The sequence below is a fragment of the Zootoca vivipara genome, chromosome 14, assembly GCF_963506605.1.
Source record: "Zootoca vivipara chromosome 14, rZooViv1.1, whole genome shotgun sequence".
NCBI lineage: Eukaryota > Metazoa > Chordata > Lepidosauria > Squamata > Lacertidae > Zootoca > Zootoca vivipara.
Genome location: NC_083289.1, coordinates 14,782,066 through 14,799,849, shown reverse-complemented (window position 1 = coordinate 14,799,849; position 17,784 = coordinate 14,782,066). Strand labels below are relative to the sequence as shown.

Below are 17,784 nucleotides of genomic sequence, written 5' to 3'. Positions count from 1 at the left end.
TTTCTCTCTATTTTTGGATCCTTAACATTAGATTTAGGACGTGGAATAGTGTGGTAGCTTTTTTTGTGACGTCTTTGTGCTGCTTATTTCATATCAGTCTTATTACGAGAATTGGCCATAGGTTCATTTTCTCAGTCAGCAGTATGGAGATCAGCAGGAGCAAATCTGAAGGCTGTTAAAGGCAGAGGAGCAGGTTAAAAGCAGGCAAACAAACTCTATGCACCCTTGAACTCATTATTCCCACCCTACAAAGAGATCCCGTGGGTAATATTTGCAGATCAAGCAGCTGTTCAAGGAAGACATAGGGAGAAGAACTGGTTTAAAGTTGAAAATTCTAAATTACCTGGTGAAATTTAGCACTTTTTACAGCTTGTTTTGGAAGCCTTGGCTTACTTAATGCAAGGATGCTCTTTCAGAATGTTGCTTGACTGAATACAGTGGTACCTCTACTTACGAATTTAATGCGTTCCGAACGCACATTCGTAAGTCGAAAAAAATTGTAAGTCGAATCCCATAGGAATGTACTGGGAGAAAAAATTGTAAGTCGAAGCAACCATATCTAAAAATTTGTAAGTAGAAAAAATCCTATCTAAACCGCATCCAAGATGGCAGACGGAGCTCCATTCGTAAGTAGAGTTATTCGTAAGTAGAGGTACCACTGTACTACAAATCACTCCTGGCCATTGGCTATGTTGGCAGATGTTGATGGAAGTTGGGAGTCTAAAATTGGGGTGAGGGGCTGCAAACCAGGACCCCTCATTGGTTTAAACGTTTACATTTTCTTTATTATATGCTGGAAGAGAAACTACATCTGGAACAGAAAGCAAACAATAGAGAAACAGAAGTATTACATCCAAGGAGACCAAGCGTTTTGATTCTCAAGAGGGAAGAAACTCTTTAAAAATAGAAACGGGAATGAAAACCAAGCAAAAATAAGTTGAGATAACATTTATGGAAATGTGGAACTGGTGTCTTTCTATCAAAATTACAATAAAACAAAACAACACCTATATCCTTTGTGCCATATCCTTTGTATCTTTTTGTAGGCATAGTCTTCTTTGGCTAAACTATAGTAGTTGTGAATGGAATTGCAACCGTATGCTCATTTAGGATTAAGCTCCACTGCAGATCAAACAGTTGGCTAAGCCCAAGAAAACAGAAGATGACAAAAATACAGGCAGAAAGATATTCTATCTTTGAAAAGAAGTCCATTAAAGAAAGTTAAAAGCATGACAATAATAAATGATCTAGAAAAAGAACAGCACCAATACAGTCATACCTTGGGTTGCGAACGCTGCGGGTTGTGCGTTTTCGGATTGTGCTCTGTGCCGAACCTGGAAGTACTGCAATGGGTTACTTCTGGGTTTCAGCGCTCACGCATGCGCAGAAACGCAAAATGACATCATGTGCAGAAGCGCATCATGCGCGTGCGCAGACACAGCACTGAGGGTTGCGAACGCGTCTCCTGCACGGATCATTTTTGCAAACCGAGGTATGACTGTATGTGGCAAGCTCTCCTCCCAGGTCATAAATTCCAGAGTGCATTGAAGGTGCTTCCAAGTGAAGATTATTTTGGTAGAGTATTGGTTACATTATCATAGAACCATAGAATTGTAGAGTTGGAAGGGACCCCAAGGCTCACCAAGTCCCAACACCCCAGCAATGCAGGGATCTTAGCTAAAGCATCCATGACCATTGGTTTGAGCCCCACCCTCCAGAGCAGGAGAAAACAAGCTTGTTCCCTCTTCCATGTGACAGCCCTTGAGATATTTGAAGATAGCGATCCTATCTCCTCTTAGTCTCCTCTTTCCCAGGCTAAACATACCAAATTCCTTCAACAATTCGTCATACAGCTTGATTTCCAGATTCTTGATCATCTTGGCTGCCCTCCTCTGCACACATTCCAGCTTGTCGATAGTTCAATGCTTCTCAAGCCCGGAAGATAGGTTGAGCTTCTGGTAGGTCTGCGAGGCTAACCCAAGTCATTTTGCTGTCTAACAAAAGCTACACATTAGTAATAAGACTTGATGACTCACTGACCTCCACCTGATTTCTCAAAGTAGCCCCAGCTAGCTAGTCACATTACTTGCACATTACCGGTACTTACTAAAATATACTTCTATTGGTGGGCCATTCTTGCAGTCCAAATTATTCTCAAATCAACAGATTAATTCTTACCTGTTCCTTCCCTCCCTCTGACCCTCCCTCCCCGGATCAATCAAATCAAATAAAGGTAGAAGCTCACCAGTCTAAACAAGAATAAATTTATTTGGGATTGTTTAAAGATTTATTGATATACAAAATGTATACAGTTTTTTTAATCTTTAATACGCTATACCTTTCCTCCCCCAGCAACATAAACCACCATTTAAACAGCTATTGTGTTCGTGCCTTAATGTCTGTATCTATAAGATACACTACAGAATTTTAAAAAAGAATAATTACTGGGCGTTATGATGCCGTTCAATTAAAATTTACAATTAGTACCTATGTAACAAACAAACAAAAGTTGCAGCATGAAAATTGAGTTGGACAACAGGTTCTTCTTGTTGAATATTCAACAAATTTGGGACAGGAAAATGACATTTTATTGGCATAAAGTTTGCATTGCAATCTCCCACACATTACATAATGTAAATTCATCCTATTTCCTTTTCTTTTAAATAAGTACCATATATAATATTACATTAAAAGGTGTCTTCACACAATATTAAATACAACTAAGGGGCTGCTCCTTATGTCACTGTGGTGGTGTGGAGCCCACAACAGGCCTGGTCCTTACAGCACCACAAAAGCGGAGGTTGGGAAGCCCTGGTCCCAGGGGACAAGTCCACTCTGCAGTTCACGTCTATGCCCGCGTTGCTCCTGCTGGAAACTGCAGCAGCGCTGGCAAGGTGAGCAGCCCCAACAAGGACTCTTGCCTCATGGCCCAGGGCTTCCAAAGTTACCCAAATGGCATGAGAAGGTACCAGACTGCAGCAGCTCCAACACTGCTGTGATAACACCAGAAGAGGCCCCCGGGGGTTCACGCATACATTCAGCTTTCTTTTACTGGTTTGAGGAGATCTTTGGAAGGCAACACTTCTGAAGCAGCCATTATATGTAACAAGTAATAGCAACTTCCCTAACACACCTGCTCATTTTGCAAGGCAGCTTCTTACCCAAGACCAGCTGTTTTGTTCTGTTATACAAATGTGATCAGACCTGTCTTGCGACTTTACTATTTGACAGTGATTAGATAAAACTGAAATGTATCATAAAAAAAACCAACAACACAGGAAGGGGAGGGATTTCACTATGCGCAATCCATCCCAAAAAGAACTGGCTCCACACTTGAGGATGAATCCTGATGCAGGAGACAAGCCATCACTTCTTGTTTGGAACCAGGCGTTCCCGCTCCCTGCAGCTCAGCTTACTGGCATTAACTAAATATGGACAGATCTTTAGGAGCAGCCTCGTTCCATTGAGCCACATAAAACATACATGGCGCTGAGCAGAGAGAGCATTATTTGAGACACCCTGAGAAGTGTCAAAGGAATCCTTCGGTATCTGTGGGAAGGTTCTCTAGCCAGATGACAGAAACCAGCTGCCACAAAGCCCCCAAACCATCTGCCTTAAAAACCATCAGCACAAAAACAAAAACATCATTTGGTCAAGGGCATATTGCACTACAGGATGAAGGGGAGGAAAGGCCCCCTCTCATGGACCAAGGTAAAATGTTAAGTTATCCTTCTGCTAAAACGCCTCTTTAAAAAGCTATTTCATAAATACTTAATTTCATTCAACCTTTCTTTTTAAAAAAAAACAGCAGCTGCCACCTACTCCTCCAGAGGTGATTCCCACATTATGCTAGGCCACTCAATGATGGCCAGTTAACTGTACCAGCGCCATCAAAACAGTTTGGTCCTTTTTCATGCGACCTTTGTTTTGATGAAGGGCAAACGAACCCCGTGACTTCTGCAAGGGTTTGGTTAGAGCCAGAGAGCTGTGCGTATCTTTACAGCATGAGGTGACTGGAACTGGCAGAGTCCGATTCTTTGGTGCAGCTCCCAGGCCGAATGGTCAGTTCTGGAGAATCATCTTGAGGCAGTAGGATTTTATCAGGTGTGTAGTCATTTCTCTTCAAGTCTATGGGGAAACAACAACCACCCCAAATCCCACAGATATAGTTGGGTTGAAGAGGGAGAGAGGGAGAAGGAGAGGGAGAGAGAATATACAAATTAGCAGCCCAACTTCTGATTAAAATTGGAGCTCCTCTCTAAAAAGAGGAGAGAAGGTGAAGTAATGTCCTGCCAGAAGACACTATGCAGGCAAGGTAGGCCTTCAGGTTCTTACCAGTACAAAACTCTGAGCTTTGAAGACTGGCCCAGTTGTCCAGTGGGCATTTTTGGGTGGTGGAGGCAAGGTGTCTGGTATCAAAGGATGTGCAGGTAAGAGTGTCTCGCAGACAGACTTGCCCCTTCTGATGCTGGCCACCATGTGCCTGGCTGGGCCACAGTCAGATTTCCCAACAGGCAGAATCATAGAATTGTAGAGTTGGAAGGGACCCTGATGATCATCTAGTCCATCCCTCTGCAATGCAGGAATTTGCAGCTGTCCCATACAGGGATCAAACCTGCAACTTTGGCATTATCAACACCATCTCTGACCAGCTGAGCTATCCAGGCTGTAGAGAAGGTCAAGTGTCTACAGCAGCTTTCCCAATCTGATGTTCTCCAAATGTTTTGGACTCCAGCTCCCATCAGTCCTGGCCAACACAGATATGCTGGTTGGGACTGGTGAGAACTGCAGCCCGATGTAACAGGAGGGCACCAGGTTGGCAATATGTTGCTCTAGCAGAGTGTATAGGCTTCAGCATTGTTGAAAGAAAAAGAGGATAAAAACGGTCCCTTTGTAAACACACTTCCAAGGCAATCCCTCTTAATAAATATGTACAGTGGTACCTCGACTTACGAAGACGATCTGTTCCGTGGGTGTCTTCATAAGTCGAAGAGCCCGTTCTGCGCATGCGCGAAGCGCGATTTTGCACTTCTGCGCAGGCGCGGGTGTGCATGCGGGGGGGGGCAGCGAAAAGACTTCTGGGGTTGTCGACTTCGGAAGTCGAAACCTTCGGAAGTCGAGTCATTCGGATGTTGAGGTATGACTGTGTTATAATATTAATATTAATGTAGTGGCATGAAAGAAGCTCGTTAGTGTGTGGTTTGTTCCTCTCTTTCTTCAAAATACCCATATTAGTCACTTTGCCAAGTACCAAAACTTTTTCAAAAAATAAATATTTGAATTATAAATTGCTCTGCTCTGGTTCTGTATGCACTATGGTCTGTGGATGTGGCACAACTTGCATATGATATCAATCTATCAAGTGACTTTAGGCCTAGGTTGGTAATTTCAGGATAATTTGTGCCTGACTATCTATCACAAATTTTTAGGACTCATCAGATCCAAGGAAAGGAAATTGGGTTCTTGGAGTTGATCATTCAAAAGAATTCATAAAAGCCACTGAGATGCATACAGAGGCTTCTAGTTGACAGGGCAGAAGCCCCTCCTCCCCAAAGGATCAATAAAGCCATCTTTTCTCTTGCTTGCAACAATATATTTAGGGCATTTATTATAGATATTGAGTTCAGGCCCACTGAAAAGATGAAAGAATTAGTTTTAGGGGCAGATTTTCTTTTGGGAGAGAAAAATAAATGTTTCCTCATGAGGTTTCAAGAGCAATCCAGTGAGGTCCAACTGATCAATGAAGCTCAGCATGGTTCCAGCAATCCATCCATTTTATGTGGAGAGAATGCCTTACCCCCATATCAATGTAAAATTAAACTTATCATAGGTGGAAGCTACAACAGAGAAGTTCTTTTTCATAAATCGGGGGCTGCTATTTACCTGGAAGCTTAAGTTTCCTGCAGCATGAGTTGCAGTGGTGCTTAGCTCTGAAATTTTTGATGGCATCTTCTCCCAGATTTGCAGGACCAAATACCATATCGCTTGACCTTTAAAAAAAGCACACATTAAAAAATACCTACAGCCAAACATGATTTGTGGGTAGGTGGGTGGTCTTCACCCCCTGGCTTGATACGAGGGAGGTTTTGGGTTGTATCCATTGTTGGTCCTACTCAAAGTAGATCCACTGACATTGGTGAACATTGGCAAACCTTAGGTTCATTCATTTCAATGGTTCTATTCTGAACAGGACTAGCACTGAATATGATCCTTTGCTTCTTTTTGTGTCAGTGATGGGAAAGAAATTATGCAGGTAAGATAGGAATGCTCTCCCAAAGTGTCACACTGGCAATTCCCGGCAGAATGTTTGCTGCTGATGGTGTCCTTAAAAATCACAGCAGTAAGCCAACTTAAAGTTTCATCATAAATCTGTCCTTGGGTTAACTGGTACACCTAAAGCAGAAGGGGAGCCCTCCACACATGCCACATGTAGCCCCCTCCTCCCTGCACCAATGCCATAGGAAAAAGGAATTTTGTACTGCTTACCTTTTTTCTTCAGCTTTTATCACAGAAGGATCTGTCAAATTTTCTCCAACACCTTCACAAGAAGCAAAGGAAGTTATTATCCTATTAGCCAAGCAGCACAAGAGTAATATTAACATAAAAAGAGACAATAAAGCAGATGAACAATTTGAACAGCTCAAATACAGGTGCTTACGCGGGGGTTATATTTTGCTCCCCCCCCCCGTGCATAAGTAAAAATTGTGTAAGTGGGGAGCACCCTCTAAAAAGCCATTTTTTCCCTGCTGTCCAGCTCTCTCTCTAGACAACTCTTTCTACAACTAGAGTTGAAGTTCTGGGGATGGCTGGAGGATGTGCAGAAACGCAGCTGCTGCTGTTGTTGCTGTTGCTGCTGCGTGACTGCATGCACCAGCTGTTAGGCGGGGAGGCTGAGCAGCCTAAACAAAGCATTACTGAACCTCTAGTCTCTTTGGGGCTTCCTCCTCCCTCACTGAAGTCCTCTTCAGGCTCCGAAGGGTCTCCTCACAAGCCACAAGGACTTGCTACCTCTCTCCCAACATTTCCTGGTTTTAATCTTTTTATTTATTCCCAAACGCTGCATGTATAGACAGTCACATGCAAACCGATTGTGCGTTAAGTGGGGGGATGCCTTTATCTGAAAGATCCCTACAGACCCTCTTGCGTGTTAACAGTAGAGGAGGCCCTCGGGGGGGGGGGGGGCTGATCCAGGAGATGGCATTCTCTGTGGCAGTCCCTAAGCTGTGGAACTCCCTCCCTACAGAGCTACCGTATGTCTGTACCTTCACTGTACAGTTTTTGGTGAATACTGAAAACATACCTCTTTACCCTGGCCTTTTACATCTGAGATGTGTAGTTTTAGTACTCACCCTACTTCTGTGATTGTAATTTGTTTTAATCTGCTTTTAATGTTGTATTTTAAAGTGCTGGGGCCTTAGGGTGAAAGGTAGGTGAGTGAGTAAATGAACAACAACAACACTGTTTGCATAATGCCCCCTCCCCCCCCCCAAAGAACAAGGTATTCTAAATGCAGGAGAGAAAATGGTAAGTGGAGTTGGTTACAGGAGACTGAAGAGAGACTTGCAAGTATTAGCACCTTTTATTGTGGCAACAATGAAATTTGATGATGATCCATATTGTGCAAGTCACAAGCTTCCAGTGCAGTTACTACAGTATACACCTCTGTGTCACATCCACACACACATCCATTTACCTTGCAGGTCAAGGACCAACAGCTCTCCTCGAGTATATTCGTATGTCCAGTGGCTGAAGGCTAACATGACCTCCTCTAGCATGTTGGTTGGAATTATTTCATCTCCATTGTTGTTGTTGTACTTTCTGAATTCTCCTGTCATGCACTCTTCAACTGCAAACCACTGCCCAGCTGAGTGACAATATAAGAGGAACGCTTCCAAGAACCTTGTAAGAAAATACATAGGAAGGGGAGCACTGTGTGAACAACTCATTCATTAGCCTTGCACTCTGGTGTGGAAATTCCTTTTTGTTCCATTATTTCATGGTTTTTTAAAAAGTGGCTAGAGAAGCAGTTAAGAAGAGTCTGCTGGATCAGCCCAATGGCATGGGCATGCCTACTTCAGCATCCTACTCTCACAGTGGCCAACCAGATGCCTCTGGGAAGCCCACAAGCAAGGCCCAAGTACAACACTTGTGATTCTCAGCAACTGGCTGGGGAAAACTAAAGTTGCTTATGTTCATAAACATTACATTTGAAGATGTAATAATCCCTACCTTGGAGAATAGGGAATAGATTTTGGCTTCATCTGATTGAATGCAAACGTGAGTTTCTGAGCAGCCCTCTGTTGCTGAATTTCCTACGGATTAAAAAACACACACACCAAAGATTTTACTCAAGATAAACCTCTAGCATGGAGAAGAAACACAAGGAACTGTATTATAATTTTTTTCTTCTAATTACATTTTTGTGTTGTTATATTCATACAAAGTAGTTATGACAATAACCAGAAAATTCCTACTTTTGTGGTCCATTATTGTTTTATACAGTACGATGAATGTACATGGTGCTTTTCAAAGAATGAGAGCACAGGTCCCTTACAATTTAGAAATCAACACAAAGGAGAAAGAGGGAGGCAAGTGGAAGCAGGGAAAACAGTGAAGCAAATGTAATTTTTGCAGTTACTCATGGTTAGGCTTAGTGACATTGGGGTATAGAGACTAGGGGTAATGTCAAAGACGTAACAGAAAAATGTGAATTTGGAGGAGGGTTTTGAAAGAAGTAAGAGAGGTGGCATCATGGAAGTATTCTGGGATGCAGCCCCATGTATAAGGGGCAGAGTGGGTTAAAGGACAAAGCTGTTGGAGTGAGCAGAAAATCTTTGGACTGCAACCTTTGGACAATGATGGCTGTATGCAGGGATGCGTTGGAATATAAAAGCAGATGAGGTGACAAGGCTATCGATGAGGGGGTAAGGATTTATGGAAGGGTGCCACATGGTTAGAGTGATAAAAAGATGGATAGTTTTGGCAGCAGAGTGCTGGAAAGAAGTGAGGTGATGAAGGTGTGAATGGAAAACTAGAGAGTAGAATGTTGTAGCAGTCAAAATGACAGATGACCAGGTTGTGCACCAGAAATTTTGCTGATGTGACAAATGTATTTTTCTAATTTTTTAAAGGGAGAAACAAAATAATTGGCAATTAACTGAATATGCAGAGTAAGAGAGATGGAATGAGGCGTAAAAAAGAAAGCCAATGACCAAAAGTTGTGCAAGAGGGTAGATGGCAGTGTTGCCAACAAAGACAGTGAAGGAGAGAAGGGATGTATCCCGTGGCGGAGCTTCAAGCTCCGGCACCAGGGGGTGGAGAGCAGGGGGGGGCTGGCACGTGTCCCTGGGGACAGGACACGCCCCCCGCAGGGGCATGGTGCGCGCCCTGGGGGAGGGGCATGCTGCCTGCAGGGGCGTGGCACCAAGCGTGGGCGGGGGGGATAGCCGCGATGGCACCCTACCAAGATCATGCTGCCAGGGGCGGTGCGCTCCCCCCGCACTCCTCTTCCTCTGCCAGTGAATGTATCTTGTTTGCCCCAACAGTATCCAACTGCTAAACATGTTTAAGCATCTGGTGGATATGTACTATATGAGCATGAACAACAACTTACTCTTAAACAGAGGTGTAACACTGTGTCTTCTTTGTAAATGCTTGACCAAGTATTGACAACTTCCGGAAGAAAAGATTTGATGATATAAAGGTGGCCTGATTTCAGAAGATCATATTCGGACCAAGTGCAGGCCACCTTGAGGGCTCGACGCAAGCCTCCTCCCATCTCCTCCTTGCTTAGGAATTCTATTTTGGCACAGAGACCCAACTGAGACCAGGAAGACATGCTGTTGTTCAAGATGTTGGGAGAGCTTTCTTCAAGACGATACACAGTAACTGGTTCTCCTGCAACGTTACAGCACAAAGAAATGAAATGCAGTTAAGCCTGGGGTAACGTTGACTTAATGTCTATTTATACTGGTGAACACTTTTTTCGGACGATGGAGAGAAGATATAGCCACAGTTTTGCATAATCAATTATCTAACCAATTATTAAGCTTTTGATACAAAAGAATTCTCTGTGTTGACTTGGAGATGTTTCTCCATTTACTACTACTGCTAAAAACTAGCAACAAAGGCTTGGGACTCTAGCTTTTTAAGAGTCAGCTTCAGTATACATTTCCCCAATCTATTCCCAGTATTTTGACAGTGAACTATTGCCTATTTTCCTGTGCTGCGAAAAACAGATATATCGCTATTAAGCTTGACAATTAAGGAATAATATTATTAAAATCTGAAAATCATTCCAGAGGCTACAATAAGTTTTCCTACCTCTTGGAGGCACAGGAGTGAATGGTATGCTTTGCGATAACCTCATCAAATTATTTCTTTCAACAGCTGTAGAGACAAGAAGAATTCATTGAAGAAGATGACACTGCTACTTATTATTATTTTGCAACCTAGTTTTGGATACAGACCTGAATAGTAGTAGGTGGTATCCATGATGGGTTTAAAAGGAGAGGCAATTCCTTTGAAAAAAAGGAAGGCAGTGTTAAATTTTTACAGAAAACTCATGATTTAATGCATTCTGTGTTGTTGTTGTTTTTAAAAAAGGGTAAAGACAAAGAACAAAAAGCACTCTAGGCTCACAGGCAAGACCTTGATCATGTATGGTGATTCTTCCCACCGAGGGGTATTTTAGATGAGGAAAATGATGGTGTTATGCTCAAAGACTGGAGAAGAGCACAAGCACCAAGGGGGTTTCCCTAAATGAGTTGTGTGATGATTACAACCATAAATAAGGGCTGTAGGCACTAAAATGCATAACAAACCTCCATCAACATCATCTTTTGCAACCATGAATTAAATAGTCTCCCACAACATGTTAAATTTATGGCAACACCGAAGTTATCAGCAGCTTACCATTCAGTGCATCTTCCTCGGAAGACCTGCAAGAGACAGAAATTGCACTCAACCCGAATGATATATATGTACTTCTTGGGGTTTTTTTTACTGCTCAACTTCACTGCTCTGGTCACTTTGCTCTGTTTGCAATACCCTAAGCCAGGCACCCCCAAACTGCGGCCCTCCAGATGTTTTGGCCTACAACTCCCATGATCCCTAGCTAACAGGACCAGTGGTTTGGGGAAGATGGGAATTGTAGTCCAAAACATCTGGAGGGCCGAAGTTTGGGGATGCCTGCCCTAAGCCCAATCACCCATCAGACCAAATACTGCAACCTCTATGCTGCCCAAAACAAATGAACAGCAAACAGAGCAGGGGAGGGGAGAGAAAACAACTCTGAAGACTTAAAACTACTGTAAAGGGGATGGGTGCTGCAGCGGTGCTCTTTAATGAGGCTACAAGCCAGGTGTTTCAAACTGGCCACATCAGGTTCAATTATTCCACTTCAAGAACAACCACAACAAGCTAAGCATCAGGGTTGCTTAGGTGGGCAGATAGATTAGATGACTCCTCCCTTGGTCTAACTGCCCAGCAGCAATCAGACAGGCTTAAAAGTGAATGTGCAGAGTGCTGGCACACAGGGAGAATACTGCAGCTCACTCAATGCCTCCCCAACTCCTGGGGAGTTTGGAGATACCTGGACAGTTTTGAGTATTGCCATTTAGACTTTACTTACATTTGATTGCTATATGACGGTCGACCTTGTAACCAATCCTGCTAGAAAAAAAAGAGAGATGCACCTATTTCGTACATAACGGTAATTGATGGTTTTAGAAGCAATGTATCACACTTTTGGAAGAGCACTACAAGGCTCACTCAAAAAGTTTTAGTTGTGAAGATGTTTTCAGCCTCAATATGCTTATGAAGCATTGCTACGTCTGCTGGTCAAAAGAAATTGTGCAATCTGTTCAGCAAAAGTGCCTGGATGAAGAGACTAGGATTGCAACTATGTAGCAAATGCAGCCATAGCCTGACAGATACCTGCCTTACCTTGAGCTTGCTTACTTGAACAGGCTCTATTAGCTGTGCAGGCAGAAATGGCATGAACATTCTGCCAGCACTCAAAAAGGTGGTGTGAAGGTGCAAATGCCATATGGACATAGTCCATTATTTTCTCCTTGAAGACCTATTACAATTTGCTCTTGCCATGACCTACAACCCCTACTCTTAAGCATGAGAGCTAGAGAGGACAAATTTGCCCAGCACATTTCAAGAAAATAAAAAACTGCCAATTTGGAGACTACAGGTGACTCTCAACTTACATGGAGATTATAGGATGTAAAGTCAAAATCCTGTATAGTCAAAACACATTGGGTTCAATGGCCAGTGGGGTTTCCAAGGACTCCTTTTCCTGAATGCCTGTCCACTTCTATTTCTATTTTTTTAACCTGCCAAGTATGTAAAGCTGAATGTGCACAAGTTAAATGCACATAAGTTGCAAGTTACCTGCACTACCATAACAGGTCACAATAAATTGTGATGGGCAGTGAACTGTGTTGCCTTGTACTGCTTTCTATCAATTGCTACTATGATTCAATTTTTGTTTTTCCTGGGTTCTTTCCATAGATACCCAGGGGAAATATTGTATGGATCGTTATTATGTTTTACTCACTGTGAGTAAGGCCGCCTTGGAATCTGCCTGATGAGGCTCTTCAACTGATGGTCTTCTGCTCTTATTGTGCACTGAAAAATGATTTTGCAATTAGAACAGCCACCTTTTGACATGCCAGCTGTCACAGTGGCCGGAGTGGACTACTTCAGAGTAACGACGCTACGCAGCTCTGCATTTTATTCTTTTATTGGTGCTGCGTATTTACAGTGCTCAAGTCATTGCTATTTACACGGAGCGATGTTGTCAGTCGGTTTCAGAACCTCCTAATGGCTTTTGGCGCGTCTTTCTCCAACACAAAAGCTTTGGCAGACCCATCCTCTTGCCCCTCCTCTTCCTGCGTAATTCTGGAGTTGGGGGGATGGGTCTTCCCCCCTTACTTGCCCCTTCCTGTCCCACCTGGGACCCTGGCTCCTCTACCCTGCCTGAGCCTCGGACACGACTTCCTGCTTCCCCACTGGAATCGGAACTCTCCCTGCTTTCCCCTTTGCTCGGGGACGGGCTTGAACTCAGGAGGGGAGGGACTTCGCGATATCCCCTGTCCCTCACATCCACCCCCCTCCCAAGCTCTCCTTCACCCCTCCCCAGGCCCCCCCCATGTGTCGGTGACGACTGGAAGCCTAAAAACTCGGTGCTCTCCGATCCCGTTGGTGTGAACACCTCCCCCCAGTCCTGCGAGCCCCCCCCTTCCGCCTGGGAGGACGGGAATCCCAAAAAGTCCGTGGCGTCTGAGCTGGTGGGGGTAAAAATGTTTTGCCAATCTGCTCCTTCCTCTGACTGGGTGGATCTTGGCGACACCCATACCTCATCCTCTGGTTCCTCAAACTCCGCTTCCCAGCGCCATGGTGAGCTGTTCTCCCGTGCCTCCTCCTCCTCCCCCTCCCTTTCCATGTGCCAGGGCTTGGGTCTGTGGGGAAAGAGGGCGTGAAATTCTTCCACCAAGAATTCCTCCTGTATCTGAGTGGCGGGAACCCATTCATTCTGGGACGGTGGAGCATCCTCCCATGCCATGAGGTACTCCAGGCCCCCCACCCCCCACCTTGAATCCAGGATGGCCGTGGCCTCATTGAGTTGCTCCCTGTTTTCCCTCTCCCCCCCTCCCTCGGGGGTTTGTTCGCTGTCCCTGAGCCTGCTGCTTTCCCTGTACGGCGACAGCAGCGATCTATGAAACACTGGATGCACCCTCATGTCCTCTGGCAGTGCCAGCCTGTATGCCACCGGGTTGACCTGTTGCGTGACCGTGAAGGGGCCCAGCCATTTGGGTGCCAGCTTCTTGCACCTCCCTCTGGTGGGAAGGCCCTCCGAGGACAACCACACCTTGTCCCCCACCCTGATGACCTCCCCTTGTCGCCTGTGGCGATCTGCCCCCTTTTTGTACGCTTCCTTGGCCCTCTCCAAGTGTTCTCTGAGCTGCTGGTGCACCGTCTCCAGTTCCTCTGCCCAATCCTCAGCCTGTGGGCCCTCCTCCTCCTCCTCCTCCCTCTCCCTCTCTGGGAAAGATCTGAGGTCGCGCCCGTAATTGGCCTTAAAGGGCGACACCCCTGTGGAGACGTGCACTGCATTGTTGTAGGCAAATTCTGCTAGTGGCAAGCGATCCACCCAGTCCGTTTGCCGCTGGCTGACGTAGCATCTCAGGTACTGCTGCAGAATGGCGTTGACCCTCTCCGCTTGTCCGTTGGTCTGCGGGTGTCTAGCCGTCGACAAGCTGACCTCCACCTGCAGGAGGTTCATGAGCCGCCGCCAGAACCTGGAAACAAATTGGCGGCCACGATCCGAAATAACCCTTAAAGGTAATCCATGCAGTCTGAAAATGTGATCAACAAACAGTTTGGCTGTCTCTTCTGCCGAGACTGCCCTGGCACACGGTATAAAGTGACACATTTTGGACATGAGGTCCACCACCACCAACACTGCAGTCTTACCCCTGGACGAAGGCAGATCTGTGATGAAGTCCATGGACACCACTTCCCACGGCCTGTGTGGTGTGGCTAAGGGCTCCAGCAACCCTGGTGGCGCTGCTCTGACCACCTTCGCCCGCTGGCAGGTGGTACAGCCCCTTACATAGTCTCGAACATCTTCCCGCACCCCTGGCCACCAGAAGTGTCTCATGACTAGGTGAGCGGTTTTGTCCCTTCCAAAATGCCCCGCTGTAGGGTTGTCGTGCATCTGCTTGAGGACCGTACGTCGAAGCTGGGTGGTGGGTAGGTACAGCGCACCCTTGTAGAAAAGCAGCCCTCTGCGTTCTGCAAAGTCTTTTGCCTGCTCCCTCCCCCCTCTCAGTTCTCTGAAGATGCGGTTGGCAAATTCATCCGCTGCCGTCAGTGCTGTGAGTTCTGCCTCGCTCACCACAGCTGCTCCGCAGGACCATGCCGACGGGGGGAAAATGTGCCTTGGGGCTGGTGGCGCCTCCTCCTCCATGTACTCTGGCTTGCGGGAGAGGGCATCCGCCCTGACATTCTGCTCCCCCGGGATGTAGTGGATGGAGAAGTTGAAGTTCGAGAAGAACTCTGCCCACCGTATCTGCCGCTGGTTGAGCACCCTGGCAGTTCTCCAGAACTCCAGGTTCTTGTGGTCTGTGCACACCTGGATGGGGTGCTTTGCGCCCACCAGGAAGTGTCGCCAGTGCTGGAACGCAGCGTAGATCGCAAGAAGTTCCCTATCAAACACTGTGTAGTTGCGTTCAGGCTGTGTCAGCTTCCTGGAGAAGAAGGCACAGGGTCTCCACTCCCTGTTGGCGTCCAGTTGCAACAAAATTGCGCCCACAGCTTTTTCAGAAGCATCTGTCTCAATGCGTAGGGGCGCGTCCTGCACCACATGGAACAGGTTTTGGTCTGAGGCGAACACTCTCTTGAGGCTTTCGAACGCTGCTTGCGCCTCTGGTGTCCACTTGAACTTCTGCTTGCCTCTCAGGCAGTCCGTGATGGGAGCCGTAACGCGAGAGAAGTTCTTGATGAACTTCCTGTAGAAGTTAGCGAAGCCTAGTAGGCGTTGGGCATCTTTGCGCGTCCTGGGGCTGTGCCAGTCCAGGATGGCCTGCACCTTGTCCTTGTCCATCGCCAGCCCCTTGTCTGACAGCTTGTAGCCCAGGAAGTCCACCTCTTTGGTGTGAAACTTGCACTTCTCCAGCTTCACATACAGGTGGTTCTCCTTCAGGCGTTGCAACACCTCTCTGACATCTTTCACGTGCTGCACTGGGTCATTCGAGTAGATAAGGATGTCATCTAGGAAGACCAAGCATTTCCTGAAGAGGAGGGACCCCAGGACGTGGTGCATGAAGGCCTGGAAGCATGCTGAGCCCCCTTGCAAACCGAAGGGCATCACCAGATATTCAAAAGAGCCCAGAGGCGTGAACATCGTGGTTTTCCATTCATCTCCTTCCCGGATCCTGATCAAGTTGTACGCCCCCCTTAGGTCCAGCTTGGTGAAAATCTTGCCCCTGCGTGCCGCTGTCAGGAGATCATCCACTCTGGGCATGGGGAAAGCCACTGGCTCTGTCACCGAATTCAGCCGTCTAAAGTCCACCACAAGACGGCGCTGTTGCGTGTCTTTCTTGTCCACCCAGAAGACCGGGCTGCCCCCTGCTGCCTTGCTTTCCCTTATGAACCCCCGCTTGAGGTTCTTGTCGATGAAAGCGCGCAGATCCTCCAGCTCCTGGTCTGACATGGCGTACAGCTTGGCTGGGGGTATCGTCGCCCCTGGCACCAGGTTGATCTGGCAGTCAAAAGGCCTGTGCGGGGGTAGGTGGTCGGACTCCGCTTCGCTGAAGACCTCCTGCAGGTCCCAGTACTGCTTGGGTATTGCCTCACCCCCTTTGATATGCATGGTGGCCACCGTGGCTATCGGAGGCCCCTCCCCTGGTTGGTGCTGCATGCAATGTTCCAGACAAAAGTCCGACCCAAACGTGATGCACCTCTGGTGCCAACTGATGGAGGGGTCGTGGCGCGCCAGCCAGCTCATGCCCAAGACGATGGGGGGGTCTGAGATGGTGGTGACGTTGAACGCCAGTGTCTCTGAGTGCCTTCCCACCGTCATTCTCATGGGGGGGGTTTGATGTGTGATGGCCCCTCCCAGCAGCTCCCTGCCGTCAATGGTTGCCACGTGCAGAGGAAAATCCAACTGCAAAAGCTGGATTTGGTGCTCTTCTGCAAAGCTTCTCGAGAAGAAGTTGGCGGACGCCCCACTGTCAATTAAGGCGAGGACCGTCAGGGGATAGCCATTTGGGAGCGTTAGCGTCACTTCTAGAACCACTCCTGCTCTGGGAGGGGTGGGCTGGCTCTGCACCTCTCTGTGCGGGTGGGCGGGCTGGGGCTGTTGTCTGCTGACTGTGCCTGGCTGCTGCCCCTTGTCTCCTGCAGCCAGGCTTTCCCGTTTCCCTGCTGTGGTGCTGCGTCAGTGGGGGAGGGCACCACCGTTCCCGCCTTTCCTTGCCACTCCCTGCGATGTGGGCAGTCTCTGACGAGATGCTGGGGTGAGTTGCAGAGAAAGCAATTCCCGCCCCTTCCCTCCTTGCGTCTTGGCGCCGCTGGGGTTTGAAAAGCCCGCGCGCGCGCGCTATCAATCTGCATGGGCTCCTGGTCCTGGCTGGCTCCAGGCGTGGCTTGAAAGGGTTGTTGAGGGAGTGGCTTCTCCTGCGACCGTGGGAACCAAGCCCGCTTTGCGCGCGTCGCTTGCTTGTCGTTCCACCGGGATTCCTGCCTCACCCCCACCGCCAGAGCTGCTTTGCTCAGCTGATCCATAGTACTGGGCTTTGGACCTCTCGAGAGTTCATCCTTCACCTCCTCGCTCAAACCCAAGTAAAACGCAGCTTGCATGGGAGGCGAATCCAAAACCCACCCCAGTCTGTGCACCAGCATGGTGAATTTCGCCCAATATGCGCGAACTGTCATATTTCCTTGGCGTAAATTATGCAGTTCCTCCTTAGTCTGGTCCAAATGACTATCGGACGAATACATCGTCCTCAAACCTTCTAGAAATTGTTGGACATTTTTCATGCAAGGATTCTTGGTTGCGATTAATGGTCTTAGCCACTCCCTGGCTGCTCCGGTGAGATGTTCCACAATAAACGCTACTCTGTGCTCATCATCGGGGAACTCATTCTGGTGCAGCTCAAGAGCATACACGATCTCAGTCTCAAAGCCCTGAAACTCCTTCGGGTCTCCATTGAACTTGCTTACAAGGGTCCCTGCTCTCCTTCCTGGCAGCACTTGGACTTGGGGAGC

At 47.1% G+C, this 17,784-nt stretch overlaps 1 protein-coding gene across 4 annotated transcripts in view; it reads right to left on the bottom strand.

Annotated features, from left to right (window-relative positions):
• Positions 1–3,799: 3,799 nt before the first annotated feature.
• The window catches only part of TRPM7 (transient receptor potential cation channel subfamily M member 7), a 77,982-nt gene continuing 63,997 nt past the window's right edge, over positions 3,800–17,784 (bottom strand). For 2 of the 4 annotated variants that reach the window (XM_035131113.2, XM_060282972.1), the window contains exons 30-40: positions 12,569–12,639; positions 11,633–11,673; positions 10,915–10,940; positions 10,470–10,520; positions 10,324–10,389; positions 9,614–9,897; positions 8,230–8,312; positions 7,694–7,899; positions 6,487–6,538; positions 5,884–5,990; positions 3,800–4,128 (exon numbers count right to left, since the gene is read on the bottom strand). In XM_035131113.2, the coding sequence (XP_034987004.1) occupies positions 3,998–4,128; positions 5,884–5,990; positions 6,487–6,538; positions 7,694–7,899; positions 8,230–8,312; positions 9,614–9,897; positions 10,324–10,389; positions 10,470–10,520; positions 10,915–10,940; positions 11,633–11,673; positions 12,569–12,639 (1,118 nt within the window). In that variant the 3' untranslated portion in view covers positions 3,800–3,997. The remainder of the gene's footprint in view (positions 4,129–5,883; positions 5,991–6,486; positions 6,539–7,693; positions 7,900–8,229; positions 8,313–9,613; positions 9,898–10,323; positions 10,390–10,469; positions 10,521–10,914; positions 10,941–11,632; positions 11,674–12,568; positions 12,640–17,784) is intronic. The other 2 variants (XM_060282971.1, XM_060282973.1) reach the window with 1 other exon arrangement.